The 16,583-nt window shown below is 42.5% G+C and overlaps 1 protein-coding gene across 1 annotated transcript in view; it reads right to left on the bottom strand.

The window, feature by feature from the left end:
* KATNB1 (katanin regulatory subunit B1) overlaps nt 1-16,583 on the bottom strand; it is a 324,176-nt gene that overhangs the window by 58,642 nt on the left and 248,951 nt on the right. Inside the window, exon 17 of the mRNA XM_030203568.1 lies at nt 8,561-8,710. Within this exon, the coding sequence (XP_030059428.1) occupies nt 8,561-8,710 (150 nt within the window). The remainder of the gene's footprint in view (nt 1-8,560; nt 8,711-16,583) is intronic.

Genomic DNA, 16,583 nt, shown 5'->3' with positions numbered 1-16,583 from the left:
GATCCAAGGCCGCCCTCCATTTGCGCACCTCCCGCAACTCCTCCCCTGATCCCCCCTTCCTGATGCCTTCGTTCCCAATATGCTAACCTCTCCCTGGCCTTCAATTCCTTAGCCTCACGTTCCCGCTTTTTCCTGGCCCCCCATTTAATTAAATGTCCCCGCACAACTGCCTTTAACGCATCCCAGAGTACTCCTTCCGACACCTCCCCCAAGTCATTCATTGTACGGTAATCTTGAATTACCCTACGTATGTCCTCACATACCTTTTTATCTCCCAGGAGTCCCTCATTGAGTCTCCAAAACTGCTGCCTATCCTCCTCGCCCAAACCTTTCAATTCAATCTCAACTGGGGCATGGTCCGTAATTGAAATAGATCCCACATCAGCATCTATAATATGCTCCCACAATGTACGACTACACCAAATCATATCAATCCTTGTGTATGAGTTCTGAGAGTGAGAAAAAAATGTGTAGGCCTTCTGAGTCGGATGTCTAAGTCTCCACACCTCCACCAAATCTAGGTTCGAGGTAAGCGACTTCAACCGCCAAACATGGGCCGTATGTGGTGTGTTTAACCCCTTTGAATGGTCCATCGAGGTACCCCACAAGTTAAAGTCATCCCCCATGATCAGTCCTCCCCACCTTTGGAAGTGAAGAAGCTCCTCTCTAATATCCGCGAAGAACTCTCCCTGCCCTGAACTAGGTGCATAAACATTCACAAGTCACAGCTTTCCCACGTAGAAGCCCCCTAACCGCTAAGCAGCGCCCCAAGTCATCTCTGTAAATTTCCTCAGTTACAAAGGGAATCCCTCTCCGAATATAAATGACTAGACCACCCACCTTGCCCCCCCCCCATTTGTCAAAGTGTGTTATGCATTCACTGTAAGCCCTCTGCTGTAATAGATGAGCCTCTCTGCGCCTAATATGTGTCTCCTGTAACAAGACAATATCCCAGCCACTTTTCTGTAGTTCCCAATACACCAAACTTCTTTTTCTCTGCGAATTTAACCCATTCACATTCCATGACCCCAGCCTCAGCCCTTTCCCTACTTGTCCCCCCCTTCCCCCCTTGTAGCTGAGCGGTACCGCTTGCCGCCAGCCTAATACAAAGAGAAAATAACCGTTCGTCAGAGCTGACTCCCCCCCTTATCCCCCTTCCCCCAAATTCCCTTTCCATCTCCCTACACCCAACATTTCCCATTCTCATTTTATTGCAACAGTGCAGCAAACAATCAACATTTCAACTGAAAACAGAATACTACTATTGAGAGCTTCCTTCCTGGACCCTCTGGGTTACCAAACAGCCTGTAACTTTACTTAACCATAACCATCAGTCTCTCATATTACTCTTTAGGGCACTCTGTCCTTTTCTGGCATCCGGGAACCAGACTCCTTGCAAGATCCCACCTTTTGCCAAGACGATCCCCTCCTCGTGGATACTCCCCGTCCTGGGATTCCTGTAGCGCCCTCCGGCGGCATATTTTTGCAGCCCATCTCCTTCAACACTGTCCACGCCTCGGTCAGCGTAGTCACCCGCTTCGTCTGGCCCTCCACTGTGACTTGAAGGCCAAACGGGAAAACCCAACGGTATCTGTAATTTGACTGCTGAAGATACCTAATGCCAAGTCTTGAAACACCAACACTTTTTGATTTTCCCAGGGAATCTCCCCCATCAAGCGTGCCTTTCGCCAAATCTGATCTTTGATCTTGTAATCCTTAAAGCATACCACTATAGCTCTGGGCTGCTTATCTCTTCGGGGTCCCAAGCTTCTGTGCACCCTATCAAACAGTATCTCATTGCCCTCTCCATGTACTTGCTCTTCTCCTTCAGACGCCAAAATGGATGCACAGATTGCTCTAATAAACCTGGCACAATCCATATTCTGCTGTTTCTGGGACCCCCTTGAATCTTATATTGCACCTACAGGACCTATTCTCTAAGTCCTCAAGGTCCAGCTGCATTTTGTCTTTCTCTGCACGCAGAGTTAATTTCAGTTTTCAGTTCCATTATGTCTCCCTCCACGTGCTCCAGTGCTTCCTCTGCTTGTTCCACCCTGCTGCCAATCTCTCTCACCTCTTTCTGGATGTCCACCACTGCATCTTTGATTGTTTTTCTCACTGCTGCCATTTCTGCTTTGAGCGCTTTAAACCAGCGTGTGACCTCTTGCTTAGTAAGCTCAGTTTCACTTTCCTGCTGTTCCACCGGCCCCTCCGTCTCGGAGCCCGAGTCTGCATCCGCCATCTTGCCTCGAGCCTTATGTGGGGTGTGACCCAAAGTCGCCGCTCCATCCTGCTGGTCCTCTATGTATTTGAATTTTTCAAGGCGTTTTCGCGTCGCCATCAGTCCCCGGACTCTGCCGCCTCAAATTCGCACTTGCCTTCGCGATTTTATTGGGGGAACTCGCCGCTTTCTCCTCTGCTCCGACGGAGCTCAAAGTTCAGGCGTCCATCCCTGATGGTGACGTCACTTCCTCCCAGAGTTGTGTTATTTTAAACCAATGCCTAGTGCACCTCAGGCCTGAAATAAAAAAAACTTCTACACCCCCAAACCCTACCTCTGGGCAGCAGCACAAATTACATGATTTCAGAAAGCTGCTATTTTATACCACAAAGAAAAAAATAAAGGCCACATGGTGGGAGCACGGTTTAGGTGCACCAAAAAACTACATATATATTCCCATTTTACAATGGGAACATAAAAATACAGAGAAAAAAAAATTCCCCGTCAGGTTTTGCACTAGCTCAGAGGCACATGCGCATTTTAAAAAGCGCTCTTTAGCAGCACTCATACATATCCTATATAATAAAAAGCACCTCCAACGTTCTGAAGCTGACTCCGTGAAAGTGAAGCCTTGAAGCATTCGTGCTCCTGCTGTATCCATCTCCTGAAACGACGTCACGTACTTCCGTGTTCGTAAAGACCAATCACTGGAAGGGAACAATGCAGAGTTGCCAGGCAACGGAACACGACGTCACTCCCTTCCTCCCTTCCAGTTCCAGGCCCCCCTACCTCCAAATTTTAAAAGTCAACTTCACTTACGAAGTCGGGTTTTCGGAGGCCGGCAGCAGTGGTAACAGGCATGCAGGTTCGACCCTTCTCTCTCAGCTCTGGGGTCGCCCTAATTTCCTGTTTCCGCAAGGGCTGGACCAGAGCTGAGAGAGAGAAAGAAGGGTCGAGCCTGCATGCCTGTTACCGCTGCTGCCGGCCACCGTAAACCCGAATTCGTAAGTGAAGATGACTTTTAAAATTTGGAAGTAGGGGGCCTGGAACTGGAAGGGAGGGAGGGACGACAACACCCTCATACGTGTGATGTCACGCTCCGAGGGGGGGGGGCCCTGGAACTGGGAGAGAGGGAGGGGGACCCTGAAACTCAGACGGAGGGAGGGGGGAACCTGAAACTCAGACGGAGGGAGGGGGGGACGGGGGGAACCTGAAACTCAGAGGGAGGGGACGGACGACCCTGGAACTCGGAGGGAGGGGACGACCCTGGAACTCGGAGGGAGGGAGGGGGGACCCTGGAACTCGGAGGGAGGGAGGAGGGGGGCCATGGCACACACTCTCATTCTCACACACACACTCTCTCACAGACACACTCGCACCCAGTCTCACTCTCTCTCTGTCACACACACACTCGCACATTCACTCTCTCTCTCTCACACAGTCACTCTCACACACACTCTCTCAAACATACACACACCAAGAAAAGCCTTGCTAGTGCCCGTTTCATTTGTGTCACAAACGGGCCTTTTTTTACTAGTATACATATAAGCTTGTAAAATGGGCTGGTTTCACATGGATGTGACCCCATTTCCACGTGGAAGCTATCAAGTTTCTACCTTTCATTTTCTCCAAGTGTACATCTGTGGAATGGCTGTTCCCACCTTTTGTAAAATACCACCTGAACTGAGGTCAACCTTCTTTGTAAAATGAACCATTAATTCTAGTCCCCTACAAGTCATTAACTAAGCAACATAAAATACAAGTAGTAAACCCAAAGCACCCTATATTAGATCAGGGGTAGGCAATTCCAGACCTTGAGATCCCCAGGCAGATCTGGTATTCAGGATATCCACAATGAAGTTGCAGGAGATAGATTTGCATACCAAGAAGGTAGTGCAGGCAAATCTCTCTCATGCATATTGTGGATATCCTGAAAATATGACCTGCCCGGGACTCTTGACCAGAATTGCCTATCTCTGTATTAGACAACACATTCCTAACTCGTTTAGTAGCTTTGCAGTCTGATATTGTTGAGTTATTATTTAGACACCAGTCCAGCAAGACAAGGGCTATTTGGCATTTTGCACCAAGTGCCACATGTATAATTATCTACCAATCGGTGAGAAGTTGTATATGTAAATATCAGTGTGAACAGTTCATGGCTCTTAGAGAACGAGTCTGATCTCTGGAGAACGAAGTGGCAGACCTAGAGAAGCAGAGACAGAGGAGACCTACAGGGACACAGTAGTAAAAACAGGCCTTTCTGCGGGAGTTCCTTCTCACCCACAGATATACCCACTCCAGCACTACACTTCCTAAGAGTGACTAGTACAAGCTATTACTACCCATTATAAGACTCCCTCCCACCACAGTCTTACCTCCTCTGCTTCCTTAACCTTTATTGGGAACTGTACATTAATCCATGAGGCTGTGTGTGTGGAGAGAGGGGAGGGAGAGGAATCAAAATTTTAAAGAATTTGCTGAGACAGCCAGGGGGTCAGGGACTAAGATTCCTCAGGTATCTGTCATGAGCACAGAAGACAGATCCTGCGAGACAATAAGGACCCCTCCCCCCAACTTCCTACTCAGCTAAACCTTTTTGAATATCAGGCCCTTTATATTTTTCCTCTTTGGCTAAATTGAGAATTAATGGCAATTTAAACACAATCCTTCCAGCTACTGAAGAGGACTAGCAAGGGCTGCCCCCTCATTCCTCTATTGCCTGCACCCTGCTTAAAGCCTTTTGCACAAATAAACCTTTGTCTGGATGCTGCTGGTATTGAAGTGAGAAATACTTTGAACAAAGTTGCCTTACATACTGAAGATACATTGATTTCACACAGAGAAATCATTTTCTCTCCCTAGTTTTATGAAGATGTTAGAACTCTTTTGATATATCTGGTAATACGTTAAACAAATCCAAATCAATTGTACTCTCCTTTAATGTCAATGATGAATGGAATTCAGGATCAAGTCATATTTTCCATTTCAACAGACTCCCCCCCCCTCCCCACACCAAACACACATTTAGGTATGATTTCCATTAACAAAGTATTTATACAGGTTTATTATCCTCTCCTGCTCAATTGCATTAAGAGAACTTGCAAAACTGAACATTATTTCTAAGTTCCCCCTGACCAGGATTAAAATTAAAATGAATGTGGTTCCTAGGATGATGGTATTTTTAATGACACTGCTTCCATGTACAATTCCAAATTACTTTAAGGAGTTTAAAAAAGAATTAATCTAGAATAGAAAGCACACTAGGATTCTGTAATTGTTGTTAACAGCAATGAGGGAGGAAGCTTGTCTACTCTACTGAATTTAAGATATCACTGGGCAGCACAATTAAGGACTACTGTATTTTGGGTTTTAGCTAATCCTGAACAGCGCCGATTGAACTTGAAAGTGGTGTGGTCTTTTCATCAACAGATCCTCTGTTAATGAAAAATTAAAACTCTTATCCACTGATAGCACAAGTCCTGGGTATGGCGCAGAGTTACTAAACTCTTGCACACTGACTCTGAACAATGTCTGTCTCCCTTATGTTTGAACCCCTTTACACTCTTCAGCTTTTGAATGTCCATTAGGGTTTTTGTGGATAGCTAGGCCAGTGCTTAAAAAATCTTTATGCAAACATGACCCCAAACTGTGTGGTCACGGAAAGCAAGCAACCCCTGGCAGTGCAGGACAATGATGTCCTATGAGATGCCCACTCTGGTCATGACTCATTTAGGGTCCTGACCCACAGTTTGGGAAGCTCTGAGTTAGGACCATGCAGGAAGTGTTAATATATGGCCTGGTTTTAGATCTACCACTGGAATTGTGATGGACAAAGCCACAGAGCCAAAAACATCTGAAAAAGTACTGATTAGGCCAAACAAGTAACAAATGAATTAATATTTGAGAATCTGCAGAAAGCAGGTCTGAACAATGAGTCTTAACACAAACAGGTACAATATTCAAATAAAATATAGCACCTGTAATGAAAGAATGATGGATAAAATGGAAAAAAATGTGGCTTTCAAAATGGAGTCAATTGTTTATATTAATGTATAAAATGATACAGAGATCAGAAGATGTGATGAGAGGTGTTACAAAAACATTATGTGAAACTGATATCTCAACAGAAAAAAAGTTAGTAACCGCAAACACAGTTTGTTCCAAAAACATGTTGACATAACCGGAAAATGTGGCAACCTGTTGAAATAGATGGAACGGAAGGAGCTGGGTACAAATGCACAGATGGCAGGACGCGAAAGTATAACCGCAGAAATTGAGAAATAACTGAACCTCACCATAGACTTCTATGGAGAGGTAAGTGTATAAAAGAAGAGAGATTTTGGCTTAATTTGAGAAGTCGTCCTCAGCACTTCTCAGACGGCGGAGCGCTGTGCTATTGAACCCAGAATCTGTCCGATGTCTGTACTGAATTGAAACATTGGTAAGAATAAATATCTTTCTATCTGAAATCTATTTCTGTCTTTATTTTCAAGTATTCCTTATTTTTACTAACTAAACAAAACTAAACACACACCGGACACTCTTTTGGTGCACAAAATACTGATAGATTCTAACAGACTATATGTGGGAACATAAATGGCCCAGAATATACCTAGATCCAGAAAGACAGAAAGCAGTAGTTATGGGAATTAGTTTCGAATTGCGGCTGTTGATGCCTGCCCAGACCAGACCCCCATGGGACTGGGTGACAATGGAAGTAAGAAAAACAATTCAGAATCTTCTGGATGAACTTAGTACGTTCAATCCTCCATATGGAATAGCCCAAGGAGGACGAAAACGAGGTCAAACAAAACAGTAACAAAACAGAAGCTATTTGTTAGGGCTCTACATTAAAGAAGGGTTACCTTAAAGCAAACATAAAAGAAAAAACTGCTCCCTGATGCAGTAAGTTAATAGGCTGTGCACAAAAAATACGCACTAATGTGGTAAAGCAAACTGAAAGTATACACATACAGGTCTGCACTACTAGCAGCTACATTTTGGCACACAAGAAAATTGTATTGGCACCTAGAATTGTATGTACATTCATCTGTGCACGTGCTGAAATGCTATTCATACAGCTTTGCAATAATATGATGTGCATGCAAACTGAAATGCAATGTCAACCATCCAGCATTTCTTTATTTCAGCACACCTCACCCCTCAGCTCCTTCTCTTCAAGGAAGCCAGAAAGACTTGCCAGTCCACAATAAAGAGAAGAAACGGACATTAAATTCTCACTAGCAAAAGAACAAGCTAATCTTTTATAACACCCCAGAATTAGAGGACCCTCCACTCAGCCTTCAGATCTTCTGTGCACTTGTCTACATCTGTATGGAATACCTAATATCTTCATTACTATAGGATTTAAATGTGATGTGCTCTAATGTCTACCCCAAGGCTTTGCATAGAGCTCATACACAAAACTCCTTTATGCATTATGTACCCCCAAAATGGTGCACTAAAGCTAAGCTAACCTGTGCAAAAAGTCAGGTACATTATTGCACTGGCCCCTAACCAGGATGATTGAATTGTATTAACAATGGAGCCTTATCTCTAGGGTAGTATACACTGAAATATCTTTTCCTATATTCTTAGATACAAGGACAATATTTCTTGTATTCCAACAAACTTTTCTTAAGACCTCCATATGATTTGAAAAAGCTCCTTCTCATACAGACTTAATTTCTAAACTTCAGGCCTTTTTTCCTCTCTGCTTCCTGAGCCCCTTTTTAAGATCCTCTTCTCCTTCCCTCAATGGTACCTTCAGTGGAGCAAAATGGGATTAAAATAGTAATAAAACTAGGAGGGTAAGAGGCAGAGAATGGTGGTGGAAGTGGGTTGTGAAGGAGGGTGGTTGACAAGCAAGCAGACCAGATAGTAGAATCCAATATCAGCATTCTAGAGGAAGAATTATTGATTGGGGAGCATCAGTTCTCTCACCTGATTTTTTGTCCATGGCAACAGATCTTTAAAAATCACTGATTAGCAATTAGAACTAGTATTGTATGGCAGTGCTAAGCTATGAGAGGTACTTCCTATAACTCCTGATTGATGTAATGAGTTCTATTGTTACATCACAAACAATATGAACCTGAACACGTCCCAACTGTAATCTGTATGATTGCCAGATTCCTGTTAGGATTATATCAGTAAGCAACAAAGCTGCAGAATGTACACAGAATTTCTAAAGAGGATTGTAGCTTGTGCCTTAGTCTGTTTTAGTAGACTTTACACTGTGGACAGATCAGCAGGATTTTCAATTTTTGATTCTCTGAAGGAAAATTACTGCTTTAGTGACACAATAAACAAAGGCAGGGCCACACCAGACCTCACCTTGATGTCTCCAGTGCTCCAAACAGCCCGCACAGTGTCTAGATTCTTGTAACGGCTAGTCAATACCACACACATGGTGTCATGGCCTTTATGAATTTGTGACATGGCTTCCTCATCCACCACTTCCACCTGGTTCTGATTTTTCACAGCCTGCAAATATAGAGTAGGTCACACAATAGTTACGGTCGCCTTACACATTAGACATTCATTATACTAAGAACAAAAATGATGTATCCAGAATAGGCACTGGAATATACTTGTGAACCCCTGACTGGTATTCATCTTCTAGAAGAAATCTGATTTCTTCTACTACTTTTGTGAAAAAGACATGCAATCCTTTTTGGAAGAACAATGGATAAAATAAGACACGCTGTTGAGCAAGGCTTAATGTTATTCTGGATGTTATACATTATTAGCTGGGTTATCTGAAAAACAGCTTCCGTGTAAAAGTCAATGGTTGACAGACCAGTTTGTTTTTGCTGCATTCTGTGTGGAATACATACAGGGTCAAGAAAATCTCAAAAGATTATACTGGTGGGTTTCAAGGCACCGGACACCACAACAATTCACTACACGTTTATAAGTGGAGAAAAAAACCTCAGTAAAGCGTCCCCCACCTACAGTGCTTTAAAGATGTGGGCACAGCTCACCATCATAGGAAAAAAAAAACTCTACTTACTTCACAGTGCAGGAACGCAATCTCTCTTGGTCCCAATGTCCATACAAGCCCACTGTTATTCACAGGAAAGGCCAAAGGCGGCACGGGTAGGGCAGCAGAATTGAACACTCCATGGTAACACTTCCAAACCCTTGCATTCTCAGCCTTTCAATCCAGCCCTCCGCCAATTATAGCACTCCCAGATGCCTGACAGGGAGACCCTGTTTCACTAAGAGCTACGTCAGGGGAATCACATTAGGAATCCCAATCCTGTGTTCTGGCCGTTTGCAACCAATAATGGGTAACATACATAAGTACATAAGTATTGCCATACTGGGAAAGAGCAAAGGTCCATCGAGCCCAGCATCCTGTTTCCAACAGTGGCCAATCCAGGTCACAAATACCCAGCAAGATCCCAAAAATGTACAAAACATTTTATACTGCTTATCACAGAAATAGTGGATTTTCCACAAGTCCATTTAATAACGGTCTATAGATTTTTCCTTTAGGAAGCCGTCCAAACCTTTTTAAAACTCCGCTAAGCTAACCGCTTTTACCACATTCTCTGGCAACGAATTCCAGAGTTTAATTACACGTTGAGTGAAGAAAAATTTTCTCTGATTCGTTTTAAATTTACTACATTATAACTTCATGCCCCCTAGTCCTAGTATTTTTGGAAAGGGTGAACAGACGCTTCACATCTACCCGTTCAACTCCACTCATTATTTTATAGACCTCTATCATATCTCCCCTCAGCCGCCTTTTCTCCAAGCTGAAGAGCCCTAGCCGCTTTAGCCTTTCCTCATAGGGAAGTCGTCCCATCCCCTTTATCATTTTCGTCGCCCTTCTCTGCACCTTTTCAAATTCCACTATATCTTTTTTGAGGTGCGGTCGCACCATGGAGCGATACAAAGGCATTATAACATCCTCATTTTTGTTTTCCATTCCTTTCCTAATAATACCTAACATTCTATTTGCTTTCTTAGCCGCCACAGCACACTGAGCAGAAGGTTTCAACGTATCAACAATGACACCTAGATCCCTTTCTTGGTCCGTGACTCCTAATGTGGAACCTTACATGACGTAGCTATAATTGGGGTCCTCTTTCCCACATGCATCACTTTGCACTGGCTCACATTAAACATCTGCCATTTAGAAGCCCAGTCTCGTAAGGTCCGTTTGTAATTTTTCACAATCCTCCCGCGATTTAACGACTTTGAATAACATACATACAGGGTCTAACATGACAGCTACAGCTTAATACACATGCTGTCCTCAGTATCCCCATCACCCCAGAAAGGGTGTTTTTAAACAGCTGATTATATCATGTAGAGGGAGCTTAAGAAAGTTTTAAAATGATGCAGACACTAAAGTAATTTTTCACAGGCCTAGACCTTTTCAATCTTCTGCTAATGACAGACTCCTTATCTAAAATCTGTAGTCTGTGTGAAATATAAAATAGCACAACTAGAGAGTTTTGTACTTATTGAAAGCTGCAGTTGAACCTGAGAAACTGCATAGAAAGATGGCAGCTCAAACTTACAGCTCCCCACTCCTGGGGACAGATCGGTAGATAATCAAAAGCATCCCATACCTTGAACACTGCCCGACCCCACTGAATTGGTTGCCAAATTGAACTGAGTTTCGAGTCAAGGGAAGTAAACCTGAACCAACTCTGATACCTGAAGGTCGAACAGGCATAGCACATGGAGACAAAGCATGGCAATGATCAGGACACAGGCAGGACAAATCAACCAACAGCCGTGACTGCTTCGGTCCTCATCCCCTCACCTGTAACCAGCACCTGTGAAAGGACGCCAGTTCAGTGAATCTCCAACGACTTCTGCGGGAGCTTGTCGCCACATATCCTGGTAGGGCCCTAACAGGGCCTGGCAGAGAGCTGGTCTTTTCCCTAGATAGAGAAGGCCCACACCTGCGACGGCTGCCAGAGCTGAGCGGATGAGTCAGACAGGCATTGGCAGCAGAGAGTAAATGTGGGCATGACTCGAATGAACAGTGAGAGCAGTGGGAACTTGGTGGGTACATGGTGCTCAGCGGATGCACCAGGTCATCTTGCCGGCTCCCCCACGAGGGATGCGCAAGATAGAGAGAATTGCTTTGGGAGTTTTCTGGAGTCAGCACTGGATCTAGGGAGCAAACCATCGCCTCTGCACAGTCACCACCGTCTCAGACGGCCTTGAGCTCCTGACTGAGTCGAATAGCAGCGAGATACTCTGCTGGACCCCATCTGTTTGCTGGAGTTGGTGCAGGGTCTGAAGAGCAGACCATCAACCCTGAACAGCCACCGACACCTCGGAAGGCTTTAGGTCTCTGACTGAGCTGATTTGCAGCGAGGTGCTCTGTTGGACCCCAGTGGGGAGAAAACACAGGCTTCGATGGATTACTCCAGTGCCTAGAGGCACCAGATGTTCCCCTTTATGACCTAATCGACTGGCTAGGTGGACTGAATTCTGGAGGGTCTGCTCTCTTCTCAAGCCACCATTACCAGTGGCAAATCTAACACCAACACATCATGGCAGACTGTAACCGGGAACTCAGCTCCAAATCAAATGCTAGACCCACGACTAATTTCCATGACACCCAGCACTGAAAACTGAGAGAAACAAGGAATTGATCACGAGGGAAACACAGGCACATACTAGGACCAGGAGGCACGCAATGAAGCTACAAAGTAGTACATTTAAAATGAATCAGAGAAAATATTTCTTCACTCCGTGTGCAATTAAACTCTGGAAATCGTTGTCAGAGATGTAGTAAAAGCAGTTAGCTTAGCGAAGTTAAAAAAGGTTTGGATAGCTTCCTAAAAGAAAAGTCCATAACCAATTATTGAAATGAACTTGGGGAAAATCCACTGCTTATTTCTAGGAAACAATAAACAAAATAGTAGAATTTCAAGCAGGAGTGTCTAATGTCTTCTAGATGAATATGTATAACACATTAATCTAAAAGGAAAGTCTCATATGGTCACCGGGGCGGTTTTTATAACACCAATGGAGGTGAACCCTATTTTGTGACAGTTGTGATCATCAACTGACCCCCTTCCTGCCTCTTTTTTTATAAAGTTTAAATATTTTTTTGTAAATCTCTGTAATTTATAATGAAGTTATGAGACATATAAATTAGAAAGATTTACAAAAAAATATTTAAGCTTTATACAAAAGGATAAAAAGGGGAAAAAAATCACAAATAGAGGCAGGAAGGGGGTCAGTCGATAATTACAACTGTCACAAAATAGGGGTTCACCTCCACTGGTGTTATAAAAACCGCCCCGGTGACCATATGAGACTTTCCCTTTAGATTAATGTGTTATACATATCCATCTAGAAGACATTAGACACTCCTGCTGGAAATTCTACTATTTTGTGTATTGTATATATAGCAGTAGTAGTAGATTACTGCCACTTTAGTCTGACAGTATTTCTAGGATAAGCAGCATAAAATGTATTGTACTGCCTTGGGATCTTGCCAGGCACCTCTGACCTGGATTGGCCACTGTTGGAAACAGGATGCTGAGCTTGATGAACCTTTGGTCTCATACTTATGAGAATGGAGCAGTAGACTCTGGAACCCAACAGGTCACAAAAAGAAACCAACCTAACAGGGTAACACACAAACACTGAGAACAACCCCAAAATGGCCAATATAAAGAAATGGGTTTTCTACTGCTTGATAAAATATGGTTAATAGGATTAAAATTCACCTCTCCTAATGGAATAAAATCCCTGTACACATCTCAACCAGATGATACCCCCCCCCCCCAATCATCAATTGGAAGAGTTCAACAATAACCCCCACAGCAATCCAGAGACCAAATCAACAGCCAAAAACAAAAAAGCAAGCCTGAGCAACAACAAGCATGACCACAATCCCAAAAAAGATAAATCACAAATACAAAAGGTCAAACACACCAACACAAAACATGGCACCTATGCTCCAATACCCACAGGATACATTAATGTGAGATTGGCGATCAACAAAACAACGATAATTAGAGACTGGATAGAAACGCAACAACTATGGCTACTATTCATTACGGAAACAGACAAACCAGCACTGCTCGACATATGCCCCACCAGGATACAAAATGGTACACAACAACAAAACAAAAAAGAAAGGTGGCAGAGTCGCACTAATATACACAATTAAAAATATTGGGAATCATTCTCAACAAACATCTATCTCTGGACAGTCAAGTATCTGCAATCACGTTGCAATGTTTTAGGATACTATGGAAAATATAGCAGCAAGACCGATATACAAAAAGTCGAAATACGAGAGAGAGCAACATGCTTGAAAAGCTACACTGATTACCAATCAAGGCTAGATTAATCTTCAAATCAAGCACCCTCATTTACAAAATACTATTTGGAATGTCTCCAGAATACATGCATAAATAAATAAAAATAGATAAATCCAATCATGTTAACGTCAAATGTCTTGTATTCCTAGACTGTTCTGAATTTACCTTTTAGTACCCTAATAAGATTAGGGATATAGTAGTCTGATGATGAAAAGTGTACTTCCATAAAGGTGTGATCTCATGTCTAAGTTAACTCTTATTTTTAACTTGTGGCCTATTTTACCAATGTAGCATCACTCTTTACATATTCTACATTGAAGATCACACACTATGTTAAAGGAGCAGCATAAGAAGGATCCCTTACTCCAATGTGGATAACCACTGGGTCCTGTGATGTCTGTAGGCACAATCTGTAATGTGGTATACTAAAGGGACTTTTGCCATTATGAGTTTCTATAAATACTGCCATTTTCCAATTTATTTTGGATTAGCTGGCTGCTGAAAAGATCAGTACTGGTGGAGCATGGAATATTTCTTTCAGTGATTCATCCTCCAGGACTGGCAGCAGTAGATCTTTGATTCTGCTCTGCTTTCCCAACTCTGGATTGTATGTTGCTAGGAGTATTCACTCTGTGGCATTTGTTTAGGTAAGTTGTACACTGAATATGTTTGGACTCAAAATATAACAATCCCTCACCTCAAAACCTAATAATCATTTCAGATAGATCGCTGCTTCACCTAAAATACCTACAGCAAATGACCAGGAAAACCTACTTAAAGAGAAACCATGCAGTTTATTATTTCTAGCAACATACAACCCCATATTTTGAGTCAGAGCATATAAGGTGTAAAATGGCCCTTTTATTTTAAGTATGAACTGGAAAAGGTAGCTGTATCTTTCAGCCAGTTTTTTTATACTCAGAGGTTTGTAGATAGCCATTGTTGAAAAACCATGGTGTTTAAAATAACTTTGTGGATTAGTTCATTTTGAATCTGACTGAAATATAGGTAGCATAAGAGTTGTAAAATTGTTACAAAACTTTTGTCTTCCTTTGTCTAAATCACAGAATCATCATCAATATAGCAATAATATTTGAAAAATGTAGTCTGATATCCATTCATTCAAAAAGGAATCTTCTGAAAGACTAGCATAATGTGGTTAATATATCCTGATGCACCTAAGAATGCCCATGATCTGTAGATAAGTATCAGTACTGAAGCTGAAGGAGTTGTGGGTCAGGATGAATTTAACTTTGTAATAGTTTGATGTTTATCGTTAGTCCAAAGTGGATGTCTTTAGGATTTTCTAGCATACAGTTATGTCATTTACATAAGGAATGTTGCTGCATAGAAATTTTATATTCTTTGTGACCAGTAACTGCTCAGATTTTTTTTTTTTTTTTTTGGGGGGTGGAGGTGTTTGTTTTTATATAATAGGGGTGTGAGAATACATTCTAAGTCCAGATATTGTCTCTCTGACTGTGCTAATACTGAAAGAGCTGCTCTGCCAGGACTTCTGAGTTTGTGATATTATTTACACAGAGGCTTGATATACCAACATTCATTAAACAAGTCAAAGCAGTTTACAGAATAATAGCAGAGAAAAAGGTAGAAGCTGGTCTTCATGGACAACAACAGTCAACCAGTGCTTGTTAAAAAAAATAGGTTTTAAGACAGTAGATTTAAACATTGGGAAAGCAGGTTCTAACTGAATGTGTTTGGGACTAGAGTTCCATAACAGGGGTATTAATATAGAATGCAGGATCTTGAGTAGCCTCCCAGCAGGCCTGTGATGGAGGCAGAATTGATAGGCGGTTATTGCTATTTACACATTCAGCAGAAGTAAGCAGTATCAAGGCATCAAAAATGTATACTTAACCCCATAACTTACAAGAAGCCAATGGTACAATCAAAATAAAGGCATTACACGAACATAACTACTACTACTACTTATCATAACAGCTAGCACAATGCAATAGGCAAATGGTAGCGTTTTGTATCAACTGGAGACAGCAGAAAGCAGCCTGACGAGAGCTGTTCAATAAGGAATTGCAATCGTCAAGATAATTAGTGACAAAGGTGTGTAATAAAGTACAAATGTAGTCTTTAGTGTGTATCGAATGTAGTGATCATATTTGTCTTAGAGCAAAAAAGCAAGATTTCACTACCAGAGTAACATGAGGCTCAAAAAGACAGTGCTGAATGCCAAATCCAAAACACCACCAAAAGTCCAAATCTGGGAAACAAGGAGAAATTATGTCTTCCCACACAATTCTTTTTACTTTAGTCAGCGACAATGTTCTACACAAATGGGTGTTATCCCTTTCTACCAGCAGGTGGATGTGGAGAAAACTGAATTCTGACAGTGACATCACCAGCATAAGTTGATGTGGCCTCTGAAACAAATCAGTATGTATCTGCCCAAGCAGCAGAAGGTCCCTTTATAACACACCCATGCTACAACCATTGCAGCTGCAACGATAATCGTGCGAGCAATATGCATATACCAGGATATAGCCATATCACAGGAATCCTGTATGGCTGCCAATCACACACTAAATTTCTTTTTTTTTTTTTAAACACAGAGCACACCCAGAACCCCGGGCCAAGGCCTTCCAAGCCTGGGATTGCAGAACAGTGTTGCTGACTAAAGAAAAGAAAATTACCTGGTAAGAATTTCTCTCTTAGCACCAGTTCCACAATTCTGCACAAATGGGATGAATCAAGGCAGTCTATTGGCAGTAATAGAAATAGTGCTTCCTATATTATATCCTAAACCACTCAAGTACCTCTTCAAGAAGTCCTTCCACATACAAGACTAGAGGGAAGGCAAACTTTGGCCTGGGGGCCACAATGAGGACCATGAATGGGACAGGAAATATGTAGTGTGCCCCTCCATCACCAATACTCCTCCTGCTAGTCTCAGCTTGCCTTCCTGTCTCTCACTCAGGCTCTCCTGTTTTCCTTCAGCCCCTTACCCTTACACTCCCTAAGTCTCATTTATTTTCTGCATGTGTACCTCACATTTTCCAACCTAGTGGTAA

The sequence above is a fragment of the Microcaecilia unicolor genome, chromosome 5 (genome assembly GCF_901765095.1).
Source record: "Microcaecilia unicolor chromosome 5, aMicUni1.1, whole genome shotgun sequence".
Lineage (NCBI taxonomy): Eukaryota > Metazoa > Chordata > Amphibia > Gymnophiona > Siphonopidae > Microcaecilia > Microcaecilia unicolor.
Note: the sequence above shows the minus strand (reverse complement) of the source record. Positions and strands in the feature narration are given on the sequence as shown.